Consider the following 22586-nt stretch of genomic DNA (forward strand, 5'->3'; position numbering starts at 1 on the left):
ATTTACGATAATAAGGGCATCTCCAATAGAAGCAACTCATTTGAGTTGCTTCATGCATTGAAAAATGAAAAAAGTGGTCTTTAGTGTGTCATATCAGCATTAAGCAACTCAAACACAAATTTACTTCAATGATAAGAAACTTTAAGAAATTCAACTTTTAGAATTTTTTTTCTAATCATTTATGAACTAAATTTAAATTTTTATTAAAAAGGATAATTACGCTACAATGAAAGAAAATAAATTATGAGAAAAAATACACAATAAGTAGATATTAAAAATAAAATAAAGCAATAATAAATACATAAATATTATACGAAATTAATTTTCATCATTATTATTTTCGAAACGCTTCCAAATATGTTCAATAAGATCTGCTTAAAATCTGGTAAGGAACGGTTGCTTGAGGAAGCAACTCTCTCTCTTCTTCAAACAATTCATGTTGCTACGTCAGAATCCTCCAATGGCAAGAAATCGAGATTTGAGTTGCTTTATAGGACAAGCAACTCCCATTGGAGTTGCTCTAATCACATAGTTCGAATTTAATGATTGTGATAAATGTGCATTTAATGATTGTGATAAATGTGTATGTTATTTCAACAGCACATTAATAAGATTTTCTTTTAGTATAAAAATCAATAAATATAAATTTCATTATTTTTATTTATATTTATAATTTATAACATATATAAAAATGATTGTTTGTTGTTGTATATAAATAATTTTATTTTTAAATATTTAAATAAAATAATATTAAAAATTAATTTATAAAAATTAAATCTGAGACCTTAAAATTTAAGAGTCAAACATAATTTTAGTTAATTTAATAAATGTTGATAATTCTTAAATATTTTTGTTAAATAAAATATAAAGGTATGAAGTGTATCAATCATACTAATTATATATAAAGGAGATGCATTTATTTGATTTTTATAATTTTATAGACATTTATACTTTTTTTTAAGCAAATCAATTCAACTTAATTTATTAAAAATAAAATTTCAGTATAGGGTGAAATCAAATCAAAACTAGTGGAGCTAGCATGAAACCTGGACGTCCTAGCTAAAGTGTGAGCGACCTGATTTGCTTACCTCCTAATGAACCTTACCGATAAGTTCGAATGAGAATGTAGTAATAACTAACATCTACTTAAAACATGACCATATTCTGTAGAGATAGGAATGAAGCTTAACACATCATCAACTACTTGCTTGGAATCCATTTCTATAATAGCGTTTGTGATGCCTACATCACTAAGCCATGTGAGGGCTTCTAAGAGAGCTAAAACTTCAGCTTCTTGAGAGTCTATGAAATCATGATGCCAACCAGATTTAACTTTAACAAAATTTCCATCTTCATTCCTAATGCATAGGCCGAAGCCCATAATATTTTCTTCCTTGAAGACAGTTGCATCAACATTACATTTTAGTAAACCTGGAGGTGGTTTGGTCCAAGTGCTAGTATGTGTTTGCTATTGGGAGATTGATTTGTCTTTTATCTTCGCAAACTGCCATTTTGAGTATCTTTGCATGGCTTTATGGATTGTTATCCTAGAAGGAGTTGTAATGTCTGACCATACGTTATCATCCCTATTCCTCCAAATGAACCATAGGATTACTGTAACTTTACACATAATATCATGATGCAGGTTTGGTAGTAGGAAGAAAATAGTATCCTTAAAATCCTCCATGTTGTCTACATAGGCATTTATCAATGGATAAAGGCCGAAGGCCATCCAGATTGATTTTGTTGTTTAGCATCCGAAGAAAATATGTCATTCATTTTCTTGGTTTAAGTTGTAGTGTGCGCATAGAGAAATATAGGGGACACTATGTTGCTGTAAATTCATAAATGATGGTAGACACCCACAAGCTATTCTCCATGGAAAAATCTTCATGGTATTCGGGACTTTTAAGCTCCAAAGTTGTTTCCATTTTCCTGGCACTCAAAGATGCGTATTGGATATAAGTGATTCCATCACGTAATAATAAGCATACTTCACAGAGTAAGAACCTTTATGTGAGAGCTTCCATGTGGGTGTGTCATGCTCATGCAAATTACTAAGCAGATAAAAGGTCTTGGTTCCACCTTCTTACGTTCATGTCAATAAGCTCTGCTATTGCAAGGTTTTCATGGCCTTCTGGAATAGGTGTTGTTACATAGGAATTTATGGGATTACGGAATCATGGGTCATGCCAAACATTCAAACTTCTTGCATTACCTATGCACCATCTTAGGCTACCTTTTACTACTACCCGTGAAGCATGGATGCTACGCCATACATAACTTGAATTGTGACCTAGTTGGGCCTCCAAAAAATCCCCTCTTGAGAAATATTTCGATTTGAAAACTCTTGATAATATAGTATTTGGGTTAGAAAGAATTCTCCAACCTTGCTTCCCTAGCATGGCTAGGTTAAAGCCATAAAGGTGTCGAAATCTCATTTCGTCGTATTCTTTTCTTGTAGATAACTTCTCCTAATTTAACCAGTGAATGCCTTTGTTTCCCTGCCTATTTGACCCCCACCAAAAGGAGAGACATTTATACTTCTTCATTATATATTTTACATTTTCTCACCATCATATCTCTTAAGGTAAAATAGGAAGAAGAAAAAAATATGTATACAAAATTTTAATTATCCACTCTATCAATAATAATTGTCCACTTATTTTATAACTATATCTGGTTCCCATATTTGTTTTAGATTATTTACCTTTTTAAATTATACATTATCTAACTTAATTTAAATATTATAAATTTTATCATTTTTATTTTTATTATTTTTAAACAAATTAATAGAGACACGAAGAGTTTTTTTCTAGAAATATATATATATAGTACACATAATTTTGTCATGAATATGATAGTTTAGGGTTTAGCCCTAACATGATAGTCAAATATGACATTGATTTAACCTTTTACAATAAATGTATAATACAAATTAATTGTTGTAATTTAAATTTTAAAATTTATTAGTGTTAAAATGAAAAATTATAATCACTAATCAAAATTACATGCTAGGTATTATCTTTTACCTGCAACATGTTGTAGGTTATCTGTAGTTTGCTACTTGTTACCTACTACCTACGACATGTTGCCTGCTACGTGTGACTTATTTACTTGTGATTGTTTACTTGCTAACTGCTAGATGAGACCTACTACTTGCGAGTTGTTACTTTTTACCTGTTACATGCGACTTGCTACCTACAATCTCTTATCTACGACCTGTTACATGTTACATATTACCTATTACCCTAAACCTTAAACCCTACATGTCACCAACTACCTATTACATGTTACCACTACCTATGACCCACTACTTGTTACCTATTACCTATGACATGTTACTTGCTACCTACTACATGAAACCTACTACTTATGACCTGTTATCTATTACCTATTACATGCAACTTACTACCTACGACCTCATTCCTGCGACTTGTTACCTGTTACTTGTGACATGTTACCTACTACTCACTACATACAACCTATTACCTATGACATGTTACCTACAATCTACTACCTGCTAGTTGTTACCTGCTACTTGCTTCCAGGTACCTACTACTCATTACCTGTTAATTACTACCAACCACCTGTTATTTGTTATTCATTACCTACGACTTGTTACACATTACCTTCTATTTATGACTTGTTATTGTTTATTTGCGACATGTCACCTTTCACTTACTACCAACGACCTACTACCTACAACCTTTTACCACAGCTTACTACCTACGACTACTACTTGCTACACATTACCCATGACCTGCTTCTTACTATTGCTACTATTATGTGTGACATGTTTTCTACTACATGTTACTTGCGACCTACGACCTATTACATGCTACCTGCTATGTATGGCTTGTTACCTATAGTTTGTTACCTGTTATCTACTACCTACAACATGTTACTTACCACCCATTACCCACTACCTTCTACCTACAACTTGTGACCTACTACTTGCAACCTTTTACTCACTAACTATAACATGTTACTTATAAGCTACCTACTACACACTACTTGCAACATGTTTCTTGCTACAACCACTACTACTGCAACTTGTTACGTATTACCTACTAGAGGTGGCAATGAACTGAACTAACTCGAAAATAGTTCAAAACACGGTTTGATAATTAGTCTATTGAACTTGGTTCAAAAACCAAATAAGTTGAACTTGAACTAAAAATTAAGTTTGATAATTAAATGAGCTGAACTTGAGTTGTATATAATTTAACTTGTGTTCATAAATCAACTTGACATATGAATATATAATTTGTGTAATTCTTTTTATTTAATTTCAACTTATTAAAATTTGAAAGAACCTTCAAAACTCAATAATAAGTTAATAATAATGAACGAAGTGAAAAAAATAAAGTTTTATGGTTATGGATTGAATTTTCTAAATTTTATGCAAGGTGGAGTAATTTTTATTTATACAAACTTTGGTTGTCATTATATATTTTTTATAATCATACCTTATAACCTAACAAAATTAATAGAATAAGTTATGTTTTGTCCTTTTAAACAAATTAAAAATTATTTTGTCTAAAATCTAGTATTAAAATAAAATTTTGAAATGTTTAAGATTAAAAAAAATACTCTTAGTTCATGTGATTCAAGCTAACGAGTTGAATTGAGTTACTAACAAGTTTGAACCAAAATAAGTTCAAGCTAAAAAAAATATTCATTCGAACCCTATTAACTTATTTTCAACCTCAACTCAACTTAACTTATTTTCAACCCTATTTGTTACAAACGACCTACTACCTACTACATGAAAGGTGTTTCATGTGATCTGTTATTGGCAACATACTAAATGTGACATGTTACCTACTACCCATTACATAACCAGTTACCCTCTACGTATTACCTATTATTTGCGACTTGTTACTTGTGACCTACAGCTTATTGCCTGTTACTTACTACCTATGACATTTTACTTTCTACCTATGACATTTTACTTTCTACCTACTACCTAAGACATGCTACATGTGACCTATTACTTATTACCTGCTACATGTTACCTATTACTTGCTACTTGTAATATGTTATCTACTATTTGGTACTTGTGACTTGTTACTTGATATCCATTACCTTTTACTTGTTACTTGCAACCTATTACCTGCTAATTGCAACCTATTAACTACAGCTTGTGACCTATTTCCCCTACTATTGATTAGATTCTACTTGTTACCTTTTACCTGTAACCTACTACTTGCAACTTCCTACTTGTGACCTGTTACCTACTACCTCTGACTTATTACATGCTACTTGATACTTAATACTTAATACCTACAACTTGTTACTTGCTATCAACGACCTATTTCCTACTACTCACAACATGCTACCTGCTACATGTGACATGCTACCATCTACATGTTACTGTGATTGTGTAACATGCTACCTGTGACTTGTTACCAATTGCCTGATACTTGCTACCTTCTATTTACTACTTGTGACTTGTTTATCTTTTAGAATAGTGGATTTAAGTCTAACTCAACCCTACAAAACTGGCTTATAAGGTGAGGGTTACTTTCCACTTATATACTATTTAATTGCCTAATCTCTAGTTGATGTGGGACTTGAGTTTTTCCCAATACACCCCCCTCACGTCCAGCACTGTTGGGCTTGGTACGTGGATAAATGGTAAGTGACCCTGTTTAATGATCTAGGATTGGCGGGACTTGAATACACCCCCTCATGCCCATGGTGCATGTATCAATGAATGGTGGGTGACCCATTTTTAAGAATCTAGGATAGCTCTAATACCATCTTAGAATAGTGGATTTAAGTCAAACTCAACCCTACAAAACCGGCTTGTAAGGTGAGGGTTGCTTTCCACTTATATACTACTCAATTGCCTAATCTCTAGTCGATGTGGGACTTGGGTTTTTCCCAATACACCCCCTCGCGTCCAGCATTATTGGGCTTGGTACGTGGATAAATGGTGGGTGGCCCTTTTTAATGATCTAGGATTGGCGGGACTTGAGTTTTTCTCAATACATCCCCTCATGCCTATGACGCATGTATCAATGGTGGGTGGGCCCTTTTTAAGAATCTAGGATAGCTTTGATACCATCTTAGAATAGTAGATTAAGCTTAACTCAACCCTACAAAATCGGCTTGTAAGGTGAGGGTCGCTTTCCACTTATATACTATTTAATTGCCTAATCTTTAGTCGATGTGGGACTTAGGTTTTTCATAATACACCCCCCTCACGTCCAGCACTATTGGGCTTGATACATGGATAAATGGTAGGTGACCCTTTTTAATGATCTAGGATTGGCAGGACTTGAATACACTCCCTCATGCTCATGGTGTATGTATCAATAAATGGTAGGTGGCCAATTTTTTAATGGCGGGACTTGAATACACTCCCTCATGCCTATGGTGCATGTATCAATGAATGGTGGGTGGCCCATTTTTAATAAGTTTTTTTCTTCTCAATACACCCCCTCATGCCTATGGCACATGTATCAATGGTGGGTGACCCATTTTTAAGAATCTAGGATAGCTCTGATACAATCTTAGAATAGTGGATTTGAGTCTAACTCAACCCTACAAAACTGGCTTGTAAGGTGAGGGTTGTTTTTCACTTATATACTATTTAATTGCCTAATCTCTAGTCGATGTGAGACTTGAGTTTTTCCCAATACACTCTCCTCATATCCAGCACTATTGGACTTGGTACGTGGATAAATGGTAAGTGACCATTTTTAATGATCTAGGATTGACAGGACTTGAATACATCCCCTCATGCCCATGGTGCATGTATCAATGAATGGTGGATGACCCATTTTTAAGAATCTAAGATAGCTCTGATATCATCTTAGAATAGTGGATTTAAGCCTAACTCAACCCTACAAAACCGGCTTATAAGGTGAGGGTTGCTTTCCAGTTATATACTATTCAATTGTCTAATCTCTAGTCGATGTAGGACTTGAGTTTTTCTCAATATTATTTATTTTATGCTACCTATCATCTACAACTTGCTACCTATGACCTATTACCTGTTACTTGTAACTTGTTCCTTGCAATCGGCTCCTTATGACTTTTTGCCTACTTCCTACTACCTATTTCAATATTTTATAACTCTTTATCTCTTTAAATATGTTATTTTTATATTTATTTTAATATATATTTTTTGTAATTTTAATTATAATATTTATTTATTATAAATTTAGGAATACAAAATAAATAATTCTCATGCATTGCAAAGGTAAACATGTTAGTAGACAATCACATTACAAAAGGTTTAAAATTCAATAAACATTTTAGCTTGTTCATTGAATAGCTTGAATATTTATCATTTATAACTAAAAGTATAATAACTTATATATATATATATATATATATATATATATATATATATATATATATATCATATTTCGATATATAAATTATATTGTAACATAAGGTTATTTTAAATTTATTTTAAAAATATTAAAATTCAATTCACAAAAAATAACATAAATAAAAACTAGATTGTATAAAAAGTTAAAAGAATATCTAAAAATATTTTTATCGAAAAAAGTGTCTTAAAATGATCTCAATAAAAAGATATAAAAAAAAAAACATTTTTACCCAATATAGACATTCATGTTTAATATATAAGAATGTATTACATTCAAACTACGTTTATCATGAAATTATACATCATTTATATTCTTATCATTTCATGCAATTTGTATCTTATTATTTATTAAATTTGTTTATAAAATACAATTTTTGTCCAATATCTTATTATTAAAATGTGTTGTCCATTATATTTTAAAAGATTCATTTTAGTTTAACATTCAAATTTAACTTAATGTTATTCTTTTGAAATAATGATTATTTTTATAATTTAAGAATACGATTTTCATTTGATTGATTTAAAACGTGAAATTTGTCTAATTTTACTAACTTACATGAAAATTATAGACTTCAACTATTACTCAAACAAAAAATGATTGTAAATATGGTAAAGAATCAACCCACGAGCAACTGAAAAACTACAGAGAATCTCATATCAAATAATTTTACAATTGCTTGTGAGACTCACTTTTTACATGATTTTTACCATATTTGCGACTTTGTTTTGTTCGAACAATAGTTTAACTTTGTAATTTACATATACTAAATTTATTGAGATAAAATTCACATTTTGAATTAAATTAAAAGAAAGCTCACACCCCAAAATAAATAAAAAATATTATTGTTTTAAAAAGACATTATTGAGTGAAATTTGGAAGTTAAATGATTAAAATAATTTTTTTAAAAAGATGCAAAACCAAAACGAGTTTTTATAATAAGATAAACATCAAAAATATATTTTAGCCTAAAAAATATCATCATACAATTAAGATTGAGTCAAAATTATAATAAATTAAAGAATAATAATTATAAAGGTCCTTCGGAGATGAATTATTTATTCACAGATTGACAAATTGGTAATATAAACTTGCTAAGTAACAACTTAACAAGGCAAAATTCAACACTGCATTCTTAAAGTCTACCAACTATCTCTCTTACTTACCTTCCTCTCTTCCTAACATCTATCTTTTTCTCTCTCCCTCCCCCTCTTTCTTTGGCACCTCCTTCCCTCTCTTCCTCGATTACAGTAAAGTTTAAAATGTACCAACTAATTTTTGGCTCTGTGAATTATAAATTAACATCAAGAAACAAGGACACATTGCTGTTAAAAACTAGAAATCAGTTTGTTATGCTATCTAACAACTGCATATTATCCCTCCAGTTATCATCAACTACAGAAGAGAATCACTTGTTCAATGACATGATTTTAGAGTGATTGCAAATGAAAGAAGTCAACGTACTGCTAGCCAGATTTGAACATTAATCTGCATACACAAATCAAATGGATTTGATCGGCAAACATGACATTTGCTTTGCCACTAACCTTGTTTTGCGAATATTTCAAATAAGATAACCACCATGATGAGGAAATATTTGAAGTCAATTCAATCTAAGCAAGTACCAGTAGTAACTAGAAAGGCTATGTCAACGTAATAGAGATATTAACTAAATAACTAAGAATATTTCAAAGGAAGAAATAGAGGTAGGAGAAAAATCAACTAGGGTTGTCGTGAGGAGTGAGAGACTCATATCACTTAATTAAGTAGATGAAGTTTGAATCTTAACTCTCAAATGTAGAAAACTCAAGTTCGAAAGAAATGTCAACCTATTTGATACTTGTTAAATTCCCGAGGGAGATTAGTTATGCATGTTCAATGGACGATACAACTTAGTCATGAAAAAAAAAATTTGAGTAAGAGGGAACAAGGCAAAATGTTGAAGGTCAATTTTGGGGTCAAAATTCAATCTAAGCAAGTACCAACAATAACCAGAAAGACTATTTTTTCCTTTGATAAATTAAGGTATCCTCTAGCTAAAGTTAAAGACTAATTCTTTGAAATACTGATATCCATTTAAGTGATTGACTCTCACCAAATATTTTTTCATAGTACCAATCAGGGATCAAATTGCTGAGCACATGCTCAAGGGACAAGGTAATCTACCAACCTTGTCACACCTTGTTGATTAACTAGAAAGGCTATGCCAACATAATAGAGATATTAACTAGGTATATTTCAAAGGGTGATACAGAGGAAGGAGAAAAAACGCAAAAGGTTGAAGGCCACGTTTCAGGCTCCAAAATTGTCTTGCTGTATATAACTAACAGCCTATCTAATATGAGATAACACGCTGCATATTACGAAGTCGAGAACAGGCCACAAGATAAAAACAAGTCCAATTAACAAGCACAAGGTATTAGATACAATTAACTTAAAAAATGAGACACCAACAAAAGGAATATCAATAGTCCCCAATGTTATTTCATTGCCGTTTTCCTTCATGTGTGAATTCAATTTTCCTAAAAAATAAATTCATATAGAAGACGAGAGTTTACATATTTCTGCTAAACTCTGGTACTTGAGCAATCCACTCCATGGTTCACATCACAGGCAACCTCTCACAGAAGAGCCAGCCTTCGATGGCAACCAATGCAAAAAAACAATCCACATAATTAATGGAGAAAGTGCACATCAATGTGCTGAAGAATCAGGCACGAGAGAAAATATTGAATTTCAATGAATCAATTATGCTCAAAGCTCCACAACCACAAGGCAATTCAACAGTGCATTCATAAAACCAGAACAACAAGTTACTCCATCGTAACCTGTACTCTACAAAAAGTGTGGCGATTTAATCCTGTTCATCCACTTATCGAAAAAACTGAAAAACTGTAACCATGAGAAACAATAATTAAAAATCAGAAACACTAAATCTAAAATAACAGTGAAATAAACCAATTCAAATTAAAGGATTCCTATATTCCCAGGTATAACTTGTAAGAAGCTATCGTAAAAAATAACAAATTTACCATACATAGCGATTTATAATTAAATGACAATATAAAAAATCATATACATTATGGTTACACTGTACTGTACATGCACTATTTATCGGAAAAAAGACAATGAAATTGCACCTTCAGTCCTCAGCAAACCAAACCCATAATTACCACAAAATAAACATGACAAAAAAGTGCAAAGTGCAAGAAGAAAATAGGACTTTTATTGTGTTAATGGATCACAGAATAAATTATAAATTACATGTATCATAGTTGTATCCTAATAAAAAAAATGGGGCTACTAAAGTAAGAAGCAAGAGGAGGAGGTGCGCTAACAAGAATCTACTCACTTTATAGGTCAGTGACTAGAATGACATAATTTTGTCATCACCAATAATCCCCACAAGAACAACTACCGTTTCTAAAATGGTGAAATCTACTAGCATCTCTTACCACAATTTCCCTTCCTGTAACCCTGGCTATATGTTTAATTGCACTGTGGCAATCACCACACAAACGATGACCCTGAGTAATTTGCAAAGGTGTCCAATGTGGAGTGTTGATTAGTCCAAAAGCTATAGCCAGTTTTTCACTATGGTATTTTAGCATGCGCTGTTCCTCTTCATCCACATCAGGAAGCAAAGTTTCATTTTCCTCAGCATAACCATGCCTAGATATCTCAACCATCAGGTAGTCCACTTTTTGATATATTTCCTTTGTTTGTGAGTGAGACTTATCTCCACAAAGGAAGGCATATGGCTGTTTCTTGACTTCGATCCAGCTACATGCTGGAAGCATTCTTAAACCCTTCCTCTTTAAGGTCTGCAAAACACCAGCAGCTTCCTTCAATTTGCCAGAACTGTTGTACAGGTTCAGAAGCACTATGTAATTACACAGCTTCTCAGGCTCCATCGCATAAAGTTTTTCAGCTGCTAACTTTCCCAGTTCTAGATTCTCGTGCATTCTGCATGCCCTCAGCAATGCTGCCCACATATTTGTTGTTGGTTTCAAAGGAACACTTTTTATTAGTGCATAAGCCTCATCTAGTAACCCCTCCCGACCTAATAGTTCAATCATACATGCATAATGCATTGCTCTGGGCTTAACCTTGTGATCTCTACTCATAGAGTAAAAAATTTCCCAACCTTGTGCTGATAATCCTGAATAGCTACAAGCAGATAAGACAGCAAGGAATGTGACATGGTTAGGAATCGTCCTTTCTTGAAGCATCTGCTCAAACATTTCTATAGCCTCTTCTCCTTGGCCGTGATTACCATATCCGGCAATCAATGCATTCCACGATATAACATTCTTGCGTTGCATCCTGTTGAAAACATGTCGAGCATCTTCCATCCTACCCCATTTGCTATAGAAGTCAACAAGTGCTGTGTTTGCCACAATATCTGTGCCATAACCATGACGAACCAAAGCAGCATGAGCTTGTTTTGCATGTTCTAATGATCCCAATCTTGCGCAAATTCTTATCACTATCGAAATAGTAAAATGATCTATTGTAGCAGCACTATCACGCATTTCATAGTATAAACTAAGAGCTTCCTCACTATAACCATGAAGTGCATAGCTAGCAATAATGGAATTCCATGCCACAGTTGTCTTCTCCGGCATTTGATCAAATACACAATGAGCATCTTCAATGCTACCACACTTGCTGTACATGTCAATCAGCGCACAAGACACAAAATTACCATCCCCGACCCCTCTTTTCAAAGCACATGAATGAATTTGCCTTCCCACGTGAATAAGACCCAATCCAGCCGATGCCCGAATCATGGTGGCGAACGTGCGAGATCTTCCATCATTAAACTCTTCCCACATACACAAAAACAGCTCAAAAGCTTCAGAGAATTTTCCCGAGTCCACAAGTCCGCCAATCATGGTCATCCATGAAGCCACGTCTTTCTCCGGCATTTCATCAAACAGCTTGCGTGCATCAAGCATGAGGCCACATTTCACATGCATAAGCAAAACCCTGTTCATCACATACAAATCAGGCTCAAACCCACTATTAATCATATAATTGAACACCCTCTTAACGCCTCTAATCGATCTCAAACCGACACAAGCACTCACTAAAGCATCATAAGTGCTACCACCCACATCAGAACCATCATGATCAAGTTCCAAAATTTCAAACAAGTCCATTGCCTCCCAGTACCTATTACACAAAACCAACTTCTCGATTTGACTACAGAGCCCAGAATAGGACGTTTTCCTGATTTGGGTATCATCCAAAACTGCCACTTGCCTTTCCACATACTCAACTTTCTTTGGTTTGGGTTTAAGCTTTTGTTCCTTGGAGGAACAACAAACCCGGGAAAAGGGGATGCTCCAATTTCTCACCTTTGAGGCAAAACAACACTCCCAAAAGGAAAGGTTCCCGGTAGAGGAAGAACCCAGAAAAGGGGTTTGGGATTTGTGAAGGGAAAATGCAATTTCCATTGGTTATAACAATTGGGATGAATAAGGAAGAAGCATGAGAGTGAGAGGTCCTATTCGTCATAGTGAAGAAGGGAATTTGAATGGGAAAAGGTGAGATTTGGATCGAGTCTGCATCAGAAACATCGGAGTTTCCGCCCAGGTAGGTATGGTAGTTAGTATCTAGGCAGATCCACTGTTGCAACATCCACATGTGAACATTGGAGCTGTTTCCGAGTTTATCCAACTGCTGCAACATTTTTTAAAAAAAGAACATCACACACGCAAATTTACATAAATATAAATATAATTTATTTTCTTTCATTTATAAATTAAAGTAAATACTGATTATAATAAGCCACAATATAGAAGGAAAAAAATAATGGTCACTAATTTATAAGGCATTTTACATTTTTTTATAAAATAATAATCTTATTTTTCATTTTTTATCCTATTAAAAATTTAGAGAATATGTTTTTTCAGATAATAAATTTTTTTTGATAAATACCTCATTTTTTAAACTCTTCGATTAATTTATCAATTTTATTGATACTTGATGGAAACTTTACTAGGTGTGTTTTGGTGTATAAATTTTGATATGAAATAATATCATCACATTTCTCATGAAAATTTAATGATAAATACGAAGGGTAAATTTGGTATGTAATGATTTTGTTTTATAAAACTAATAAAATTATCTATTATAACTAGTTGTATTGGTCCGTTTTGATTTGATTAAAGGAATTTTATAAATTATTGTGTATAATACTATCACGTACATGAATCAATCAGTCAACTAGTATGAGATTCTTTTAATTTAATAAATGATATTAAGTTCGAAACTTGAATATGTAGCTTAGTTAATTATTCAAAAATAACTTTATCATCTTGATCTTATTCAACTCAAACATCTAGCAGAGAATACTTGTTGTATAAACAAAAATAAATAAATTACTATATAACAAATTTGTTAATTGTTATATCTATTATTTTTAATTGTTGTAACTTCAAACATTGACTATGGAGAACTTAAAGACAATCTACTAGGGATAAAAATTTGTTTTTTTTTTCTTTTGTGTATAGATTTGTACCATTACTAGTTGGGGGCAAATAGAGGCTAGAGGAATGGGGAGGCAAAAGAGGCCATAGGTGATGATGCAAATGGTGAAAGGAGTAAAGGAAGAGACAATGATGGAAGGATGGGAAGGATGAGAAGAAAAAAATTGTGATAAAACTAACGGTCGAAAAAGTGTCGCACCATAAATTACATATAAAAAAGTGATATATGATAGCATATCTTTAAAAGTAATAATAAAAATAATTTTAATTAATTGATAATTTTATCTAACCATAATGGTGCATATTTACTACATTTAATAACTAATTAAAAATTCTCAACTTATTGTACTTTTTGTCATAATATTTTAAGATTTTGTAGATTTTGTTTTCTAACTTTCAAAATTATACATTTTATTACCTAATTTTTTAATTTTTATACTTTTTTTTTATCATTTTACTGGTTAACTTTTTAATGTCGTTAATTAGTTAATATTTTATATTGATCATTAATGTAGATTAATGATGTGATATACAAATAATTACATGATTATTGACATGATAACTAATATATATAAAAAATTATATTACACTTTTTTGTCACCTAAATTTTTTAATTTTTACATATTTTATCACTTAATTTTTATATATTTTTATCATCAATTAACTAATAAAATTGTGTCATACTATATAAAAAAATTATTATTTATATATTTATATAAATTTAATATTATTAACATTAAATTGTACATGTTGTAAATAAATATTAAATATTACACTATTATTTCTTTTCAAATCTAATTTGTGCTTAAAACAATTACATAGAACGATTTTCACAACTATCAAATATTATTTTCACTAAACAACTTTTACAATTTTCTTTGGCTCAATGAGTTAATTTTGTTTATGTATATTATTGTAGTTTTTCATTTTATTAATTAAATAAAATTTATGTAAAGTATATATATTTTTTAAATAATTAAGAGTTACAGTTAGTTACCTTATTTTTTTTTAAAATGATACTAAATTCTAAATTTATTCAATTATAATACTATGTATCAATTTAGTAACATAATCTCAAACGTATACTATTGAAATAGTCTAATTAACCAAAATTAACTAGTTGGTTAACATTAACAAACGTAAAATTTTTACACTTTCATTATTATTGTATGGAGTGATGCTCTTTTGTAAAATAAAAAATAAAAAATTATTTTTATGTTAAAATCTTAAATTATCTCAATAGAGTTACTATCATTAGCATCTCTGTTGTTGATTTATTTTTTTTTCCTGCTAGCACGTTATGGAATTTTGTATCTCATTCCCATGTAAAATATGCTAGCAGACTAATATTTTTTTATTATTTTTTTACATCTTAGAATAAAATACATTATTTACATGTTTAATTTAAATAAAAAGGACAAAAAGACATTTCAACATGCTTTAGAAATAATCAGTTTTCTTTGTTTCAGGAAATATGAAAATTGACATAAATCACAATGACCAGCAGTACATGGCAATAAAAAGAGGAGAATATAAAATTGGTATATAATTAAAATTAGCCATTGAAAATAGATTTTTTATCCTTGAATGCTTTAATGAATATGTAAATGAACTTAGATTCTAAGACGTCATGCATTAAATTATATGTGAACCATCAAAACAAATTAATTGCTCTCTTACAGCAAATGACAACCAAAAAGTCTAAATACTAATGGAAAGAATCAAAAGAGAGAAGTCGAAAAAAAATATGATTATTTGTAAAAATGCACTGTGATTTATGAGAATATATATAATTGATATGCTCAGGGAGGATATATTTTAATTATTTTTCTTTTGAAAGGTCAAAAGAAAGAGAATTTATTAACTGATACCATAGCATGTTGCAAGTAGTACCAGATTGAGCATTAAGAAAAAAAATGCAATAGATCGGAAAAAACTTAACCAAAACCTGTAACAATAATATAGTAAATAGGAGTAACATGAAATTAAATTAATCTCTAATTTAGAGGTTGTGGGTGTTTAATGAAATTTCCTTCGGAATGTGTTTGAATAATGAATTTGATTAGGATAATTTATTTATTTGAAGAATTTTAAATTTTTTAAGGTGAAATATTTTGTTTGGATAGAAAATTTATAAAGAATTTGAAATTCAAGCATTTATGAAATTTCTTAAAATAGTAGAATTTTAAATTTTTTCAAAAAAAATAAGAATTTAAAATTTCTCATATTTATTTTTCTTATTTTACTTATATATTTTATTTTATCTCTTATTTCTTCATTATTTTAATTATTGAATATTTAAAAATATCTTTTAAATTATTAAATATTATTTAATATTAATTTTTAAAATTATTAAATATTTTAAAATTGGTTAATATTTATTTTTATAAAATTTAATTTAAAAATATCAATATATGAATATATTTTTAAAATTAATTTTATCATAGTGGAATCAAATTAACATATCCAAACTAAAAATTAAAATTTTAAAAATTTAAAATTGACTTATCCAAACAAAATATTTCTAAAATGATACAAATTGAAATCAAAATAATGCAAATACTTAAAAAAAAAAAAAAAGTAATGCAAATACCAAAATTTTTAAATTTCTTGAATTTATAAAATCTTTCGTCCAAAGACTAATTCAAATATTTTGTTTGTTACATCAAATAAGTGAGGTATAACCAAGAATTAATATATGTTCACGTAATGTAATTTCTGTTGATCAATAATTATTTTAATATTATGAAAATTAATTATGAAAGTAGTAGGTCGACCCCTGTATTTCAAAATACGTCTTACAACTACCAAGTTAAAATATTTGATTATTGATAGAGTATAATATTAGAGTAAGTTTGAGGTTTTGTGATATAAAAACGTATGAAGGTAGTATAGTCTAAATTATTCAATAATAATAGGTTGTGTTTGGTAAAATTCACTTATAAATTGATTGAAAACTTGTAAACTAACTAAAAATTTATAAATTAATTAAAAGCTTATAAGTTATAAGTTATGAGCTAAAAAGTAAAAAATTTATAAGCTAATTAATTTATTTAAACGTGTTTCATAAAATTCACTGATAAGCTAATTAGTCAATATAAAATAACATATTTATTTATTTAATAATGAGTAAGACGTAATAACATGTAAATAAAATGATTTTTAAATTATAAAAGGTATAAAAAAATCAAGTGAATTAACGAGGATTAAAAAAAAAGGAAAAAATTGAAAAGTTTATAAATTACAAATTATTTCAATTAGCTTATGAAAATAAACTCCCACATTAAATAAACTTATTATGATTAAACTAATTTATGAAACTGATTATAAAGGAGCTTATAAATTTTTTAAATACCTTGTCATACTCACCTGGTAACTTCTCTACTCCATTAATACAACATATATTAACATTTTTTATACTATGTAAATGAGTTGTTTAATATGACATTCTTTACATTATAATGTCTCTATAATTAGGCATAAATACGTAAATATTAACATATTCATATATTACACCACACCATCTTTACATTCAAAGGGACTTGAATGCTTTCATTAATGTACATAAATATTTGTATTTTTTTTATATGTAATTTAATCTAAAAAATCATAGGAAGAATAAAAGTATAACTTAGCCTAAAAAATTATTAATTAGTCCAAGATATTTTTTTCTTTTTTCATTTTTGATAGATAGCTAGTTAGTTATTAGATAATATTGAGTTGTATTAACTAGCTCAGGATATAGCATAAGATTAGTAATATTTAACAAAATATAAAAAAAAAATATTTGAAACTAAAAAAATGTAATTAAAAAATGGATCTATAAATATTTTACCAAAAAAATTGATCTATAAATAAATAAATAAAAAAACATGAATTTAAAAATTAAGTTGAGATAAAAAAAAAATATTGAAATTAAATAAATTAAAATAAAATTAACCTAGAGTTTATTTGAATAAATTTCTTCAAAAGCATTTATAAGAAAAAATGATAACATGAAGTAAATTTCTTTACAAGTTAAAACGAGTTTTTACATGAATTAAAAAAAACATTTTGGAGACTCTAACATGATAAAAATTTTCAAATTAACTTATACATACGTATTTTTGTACAGTCTATTTTGTGATATTTATATCAACAGTTACTTCACTATTAATTATTATAATGAAAAGGAAAGGGGGATCTTTGTGTAACTTCAAACCATGGAAGTAGTTGATGAGAATTCCATACTGAGGCCGAAGTTCATAAATTCACTCCACAATGTCAGACAACAACAAAAGAAAAGGACCTCTTCTGATCTCAATAAATAACCCTTCATTTCAATTTACAACCTCAACTAGTCATTGCGGGGAACAAAACTTTAAAGTTTCTTTCATGGTCTAATGGTGTACTCTCTCATCTCAACTTTAGTGCTTGCTTTACTTATGTTGCACCTCTCCCCCTCCCCCTCTTTCTTTAGCACCTCTTTCCCTCTCTTCCTCAATCACAGTAAAGATTAAAATGTACTAACTATTTTTTGGCTCAGTGAATTATAAATTAACATCAAGAAACATACACATGTTGAAAACTAGAAATCAGTTTGTTATGCCATCTGAGAATAGCATATTATCCCTCCAGTTATCACCAACTACAGAAGACAATCACTTGTGCAATAACAAGATTTTAAGGCTATTGCAAATGAAAGAAGCCAATGTAATGCTAGCCACATTTGAACATATATCTGCATACACAAATCAAATGGATTTGATCAGCAAACATGACATTTGCTTTGCCATTAACCTTGTCTTGGGAATATTTCTAAATAAGATAAACACTATGATGTGGAAATATTTGAAGCCAAATCAAACTAAGCAAGTACCAGTAATAACTAGAAAGGCTATGCCAACATAATGGATATATTAACTAAATAACTAAGAATATTTCAAAGGGAGAATAAGAGGAAGGGGGAAAAGGCAAAAGGTTGAAAGCCACTTGCAGGGCCCAAAATTCAATCTAAGCAAGTGCCAGCAATAACTAGAAAGGCATATTTTTTAAATCAAGGTATCTCCCAGCCGAACACTGAAAAATAATCTCCCAATATACTAAAATCCACTTATAGGGTTGACTTCTCCAACAAATATTTTCCAAACGCACCTACCATAGATCAAATCCCTGACCACATACTTAAAGGACAATGTTATATACCACTTGTGCTACACACATTGTTGGTTAACTAGAAAGGCTATGCCAACATAATAGATGTATTAACCAAGTATAATGGGGGGAACAGAGGTAGGAGAAAAAAGGCAAAAGGCTGAAAGCCACGTTTCGTAGTCCAATATTGTTTTGCTGTATATAACTAATAGCCTTTCTAATATTAGATATCAAGCTGCATATTATGAAGTCGAGAACACGCCACAAGATGCAAAAAGATAAATAAGAATCCAATTAACAAGCGCAAGGTATTAGATACAATAAACTTAAATGAGACACCGACAAAAGGAATAACAACACCCTCAATGTTATTTTTTTGCCGTTCCCTTCATGTGTGAATTCTATTTTCCTAAAAAAAAATCATATAGAAAACCAGAGTTTACTGTAAAATCTGGTACTTGAGCAATCCACTCCATGGTTCACATCACAGGTATAACCTCTCCTAGAAGAGCCCATCTTCGACAGCAACCAATGCAATAAAAATCCACATAATTAATGGAGAAAGTGCATAGCAATGTACTGAAGAATCAGGTACAAGAGAAAATATTGAATTTCAATGAATCAGTTATGCTCAAAACTACAACTCTAAAAGTGGATCTCCACTAGGCACAATTCAACTGTCCATTCATAAGATCAGAACAACAACTTACTCCATCACAACCTGTACTCTACAAAAAGAGTGGCAATTATAATCCTGCGCATCCACTTACCAATAGAATGAAAAACTGTAACTATGAGAAACAATAATAAGAAATCAGAAACACCAAATCTGAGAGAACAATGAAGTAAACCAATTCAAATAAACGGATTCTTATATTCCCATGTATAAATAACCAAACTGTGTATGATCCATAGTTCCTTACAACTTATTGCCACAGTGGAGGGGCTTATTCAAAAGACAACCTAAATAAAATATGACCATATAACTATAACCAACTCCTCTGCCAAATATTTAAGGCTACATTCTGTGTTCAATTATCCTCTCCTTTGTTTGTTCTTTTATGTATCCTACTTCTTGATCTTTCGATTCTTCTTCGGTCCTGGAACCTCCAACCTACCAACAGAACAGCCACACCTTGCTCTGAGGACAAGGACAGCCCTTCCATTGGGGGGTGCCATCTTCTTGAGCTCGGCCTCGAGTTCGCGGTGGTGATCACAAGGAAGCTTAAACAGCCCCTTCTTAACTCCACCATCCTTAGCCAATGAAGGTGAATTCTTCACACAATCCTCAGTCTCCAACTGAATGTCAAACTCTGCAGCCTTCCTTAGACCCTTGCAATTGGGGTTCCCACACTTCCTTGTGGTGCAAGCCACAAGAACCCAAGTGGTCAATGCAGCAAAGGTAACACTAACCCCTATGAACATGTAAACCCAAGGGGCCACAGAAACCTCTTCTTTGATCAAATTCACAACCACAACACCAATTTTGACACTCTCACTGGCCACAAATTGGGCGTAGGGGAACAATAGGAATCCGAACGCCGTGATGACCGCCACGAAAATCACAACGTCGGCCACCACTGATCGGGATCGCCGGCACGGCGGAGCCTGGAGGGAATTGGGGGTTTTCCGGTGCCTCGATTTCGAGCCGAAATCGAGGGAATTCGCCATGGGTTGGTCAACGGAGGAGTTGCAGAGAGAGATTGAGCTATGGAAATAGACCATTTCAATCACAAACCCAGAAACCCCCAAATTGAATCAATCCCAGATCAGAAACCACGTATATAACAACGACCCACTTCGCCAAAAACGTAAAAAATTAGAACTTCGTAGTGATCAAGAGGATTGGAGATCCGGGGGGTGGCCTTTGTGGATCCAAAAAAACGAAATTTTTAGGGTTTTTTTTTTTCCCTTCAAGGGAAATTGTGATGTGTGTAATAATAATAAATAAGAGAATGGAGAGAGAAAGGGTAAGAAAATGGGGGGTGCGAGAATTGAAATGGGTTTGGGTTAGGTGGGTTTGAGGGATTGCAGCGAGAGTATGAGAAGAAGAAGCATCACTGGTTCATTGTTTTTGTCGTTATGATCGCAATGGTACTATAAATATTATGAATATGAAGAGGAGACACGTTCGTTCGTTCTCAAAGGGAACCGTAGTGGATAGGTTGTTTTGTTTTGGTGATGCCACTTCTTTCTTTCTTTCTTTCTTGCAAGCATTTGGAGGGTCAAATCCCCAATGGTCAACGATGCATAATAATGAATGAAGGGGAGAAGAGTAATTAGCACTAATTAGCTTGTTTGTTTTTATGCAAAGGACACGCTTTTGTGTTCAATAGCTGTGTGCGTGCGTGAGGGCCAGCGTGTGGGCTCGTGGAATGGGCTTGGGAAAAGGTTGCATTATGTGTCAATGATTTTGTGGGGGCCATCCTATGGGCTTTTCTGCCTCTTCCCTTTTGAGGTAATCCAATTATAATGTCCTTAGGTTTCGCTACATATTAAAGTATACCATAAAGTGATTAAACACACAATAAATATTTAAGTTACTGGTCAATTTTTTATTATGTATGTTATTTAGTAAATAATGAGTGATTCAAATAAAATGATGTTAAATTTATTATAAAATTCTTTTTTAATATTAATTATTACAATGATTTATTATTATATTAATAAAAATGACAGTAGTAGAAATTGTGATGATAATAATATTAGTGTTGAATCTGATGATGGTTTTGATGGCAACAAAGACAACAACAATGGTGATAGAATAGGATAGTTGTGGATTATAATGACAGTTGTGGTCAATAACAATAGTGGTAAGTAGCATCGATGGTGTTGGTGTTGGACAATAATGATAAAAGTCAAGATGGTGTTGTACCAAAAAGTTTTATTAAGATAAAAAGTTATTTCATGTTTTATCGCGTAACAAAAAATAAAACTTTTGTTCAATCTTTTTCTCATCTATTTTATCTTATTCCATGATTATTTTATAAATCAAACATGAAATATTATATTTATCATGTTCAATATTATGATTTTTAGCGAATCATACATATTATTAGTTTGTGAAAAGGAAAAACTTAGGTTCCTCCTCTAATTTAGATGAAAATTATATATATATATATATATATATATATATCATTTTTACGTGAGTAGAAATTTTAATATGTGCCCTTTGGACAACGATTAATGAATTTATATATTAATATATAGAAAGTTTTTTTTGAAAACTAAAATATAACTAACTACATGTAACAACTTGCAAATATACTCTTCAATAAAAAATTTATACTTTTAATTTCTTAACTACTTATTTTGTTCTCTATTATAAATAAAATAATTAATTTTATACATATTAAAAAAGTTGGTTATTTGTATTAAATTTTGTTATTTTTATAAATTTTTTCTTAAATTGTCCTTATTATAATTGTCAAGAGAAGTAGTACAACTAAAAAGTCATATATTAAATGAGGAATATTTTAAAGAAAATATCAGTAAATGATAAAATAAAATAAAAAGTTAAATTTGCTTATATTTAAGAATAAAAATGTATATATATTTTTCTTATGATTGAGAAGAGAGGGAAAAGTATCCTAAATGAACTAGATAA

General features: G+C 30.8%; 2 protein-coding genes across 2 annotated transcripts; both read right to left on the minus strand.

The window, feature by feature from the left end:
• Positions 1-10553: 10553 nt before the first annotated feature.
• LOC109802118 (pentatricopeptide repeat-containing protein At5g50390, chloroplastic) lies at positions 10554-13041 on the minus strand. Its single transcript, XM_020363332.3, has one exon. The coding sequence runs from the start codon at positions 12809-12811 to the stop codon at positions 10739-10741; it is 2073 nt and encodes a 690-aa protein (XP_020218921.2). The 5' UTR covers positions 12812-13041; the 3' UTR covers positions 10554-10738.
• Positions 13042-19833: 6792 nt separating this feature from the next.
• On the minus strand, positions 19834-21214 carry LOC109802333 (uncharacterized protein At5g19025). The gene has a single exon (XM_020363654.3). It carries the CDS (start codon positions 20702-20704, stop codon positions 20048-20050), a length of 657 nt encoding a protein of 218 aa, XP_020219243.2. The 5' UTR covers positions 20705-21214; the 3' UTR covers positions 19834-20047.
• Between the last annotated feature and the right edge of the window lie 1372 nt (positions 21215-22586).

Source organism: Cajanus cajan, chromosome 4, assembly GCF_000230855.2.
Source record: "Cajanus cajan strain Asha chromosome 4, NIPB_CcT2T_4, whole genome shotgun sequence".
In the NCBI taxonomy this organism is placed as follows: domain Eukaryota; kingdom Viridiplantae; phylum Streptophyta; class Magnoliopsida; order Fabales; family Fabaceae; genus Cajanus; species Cajanus cajan.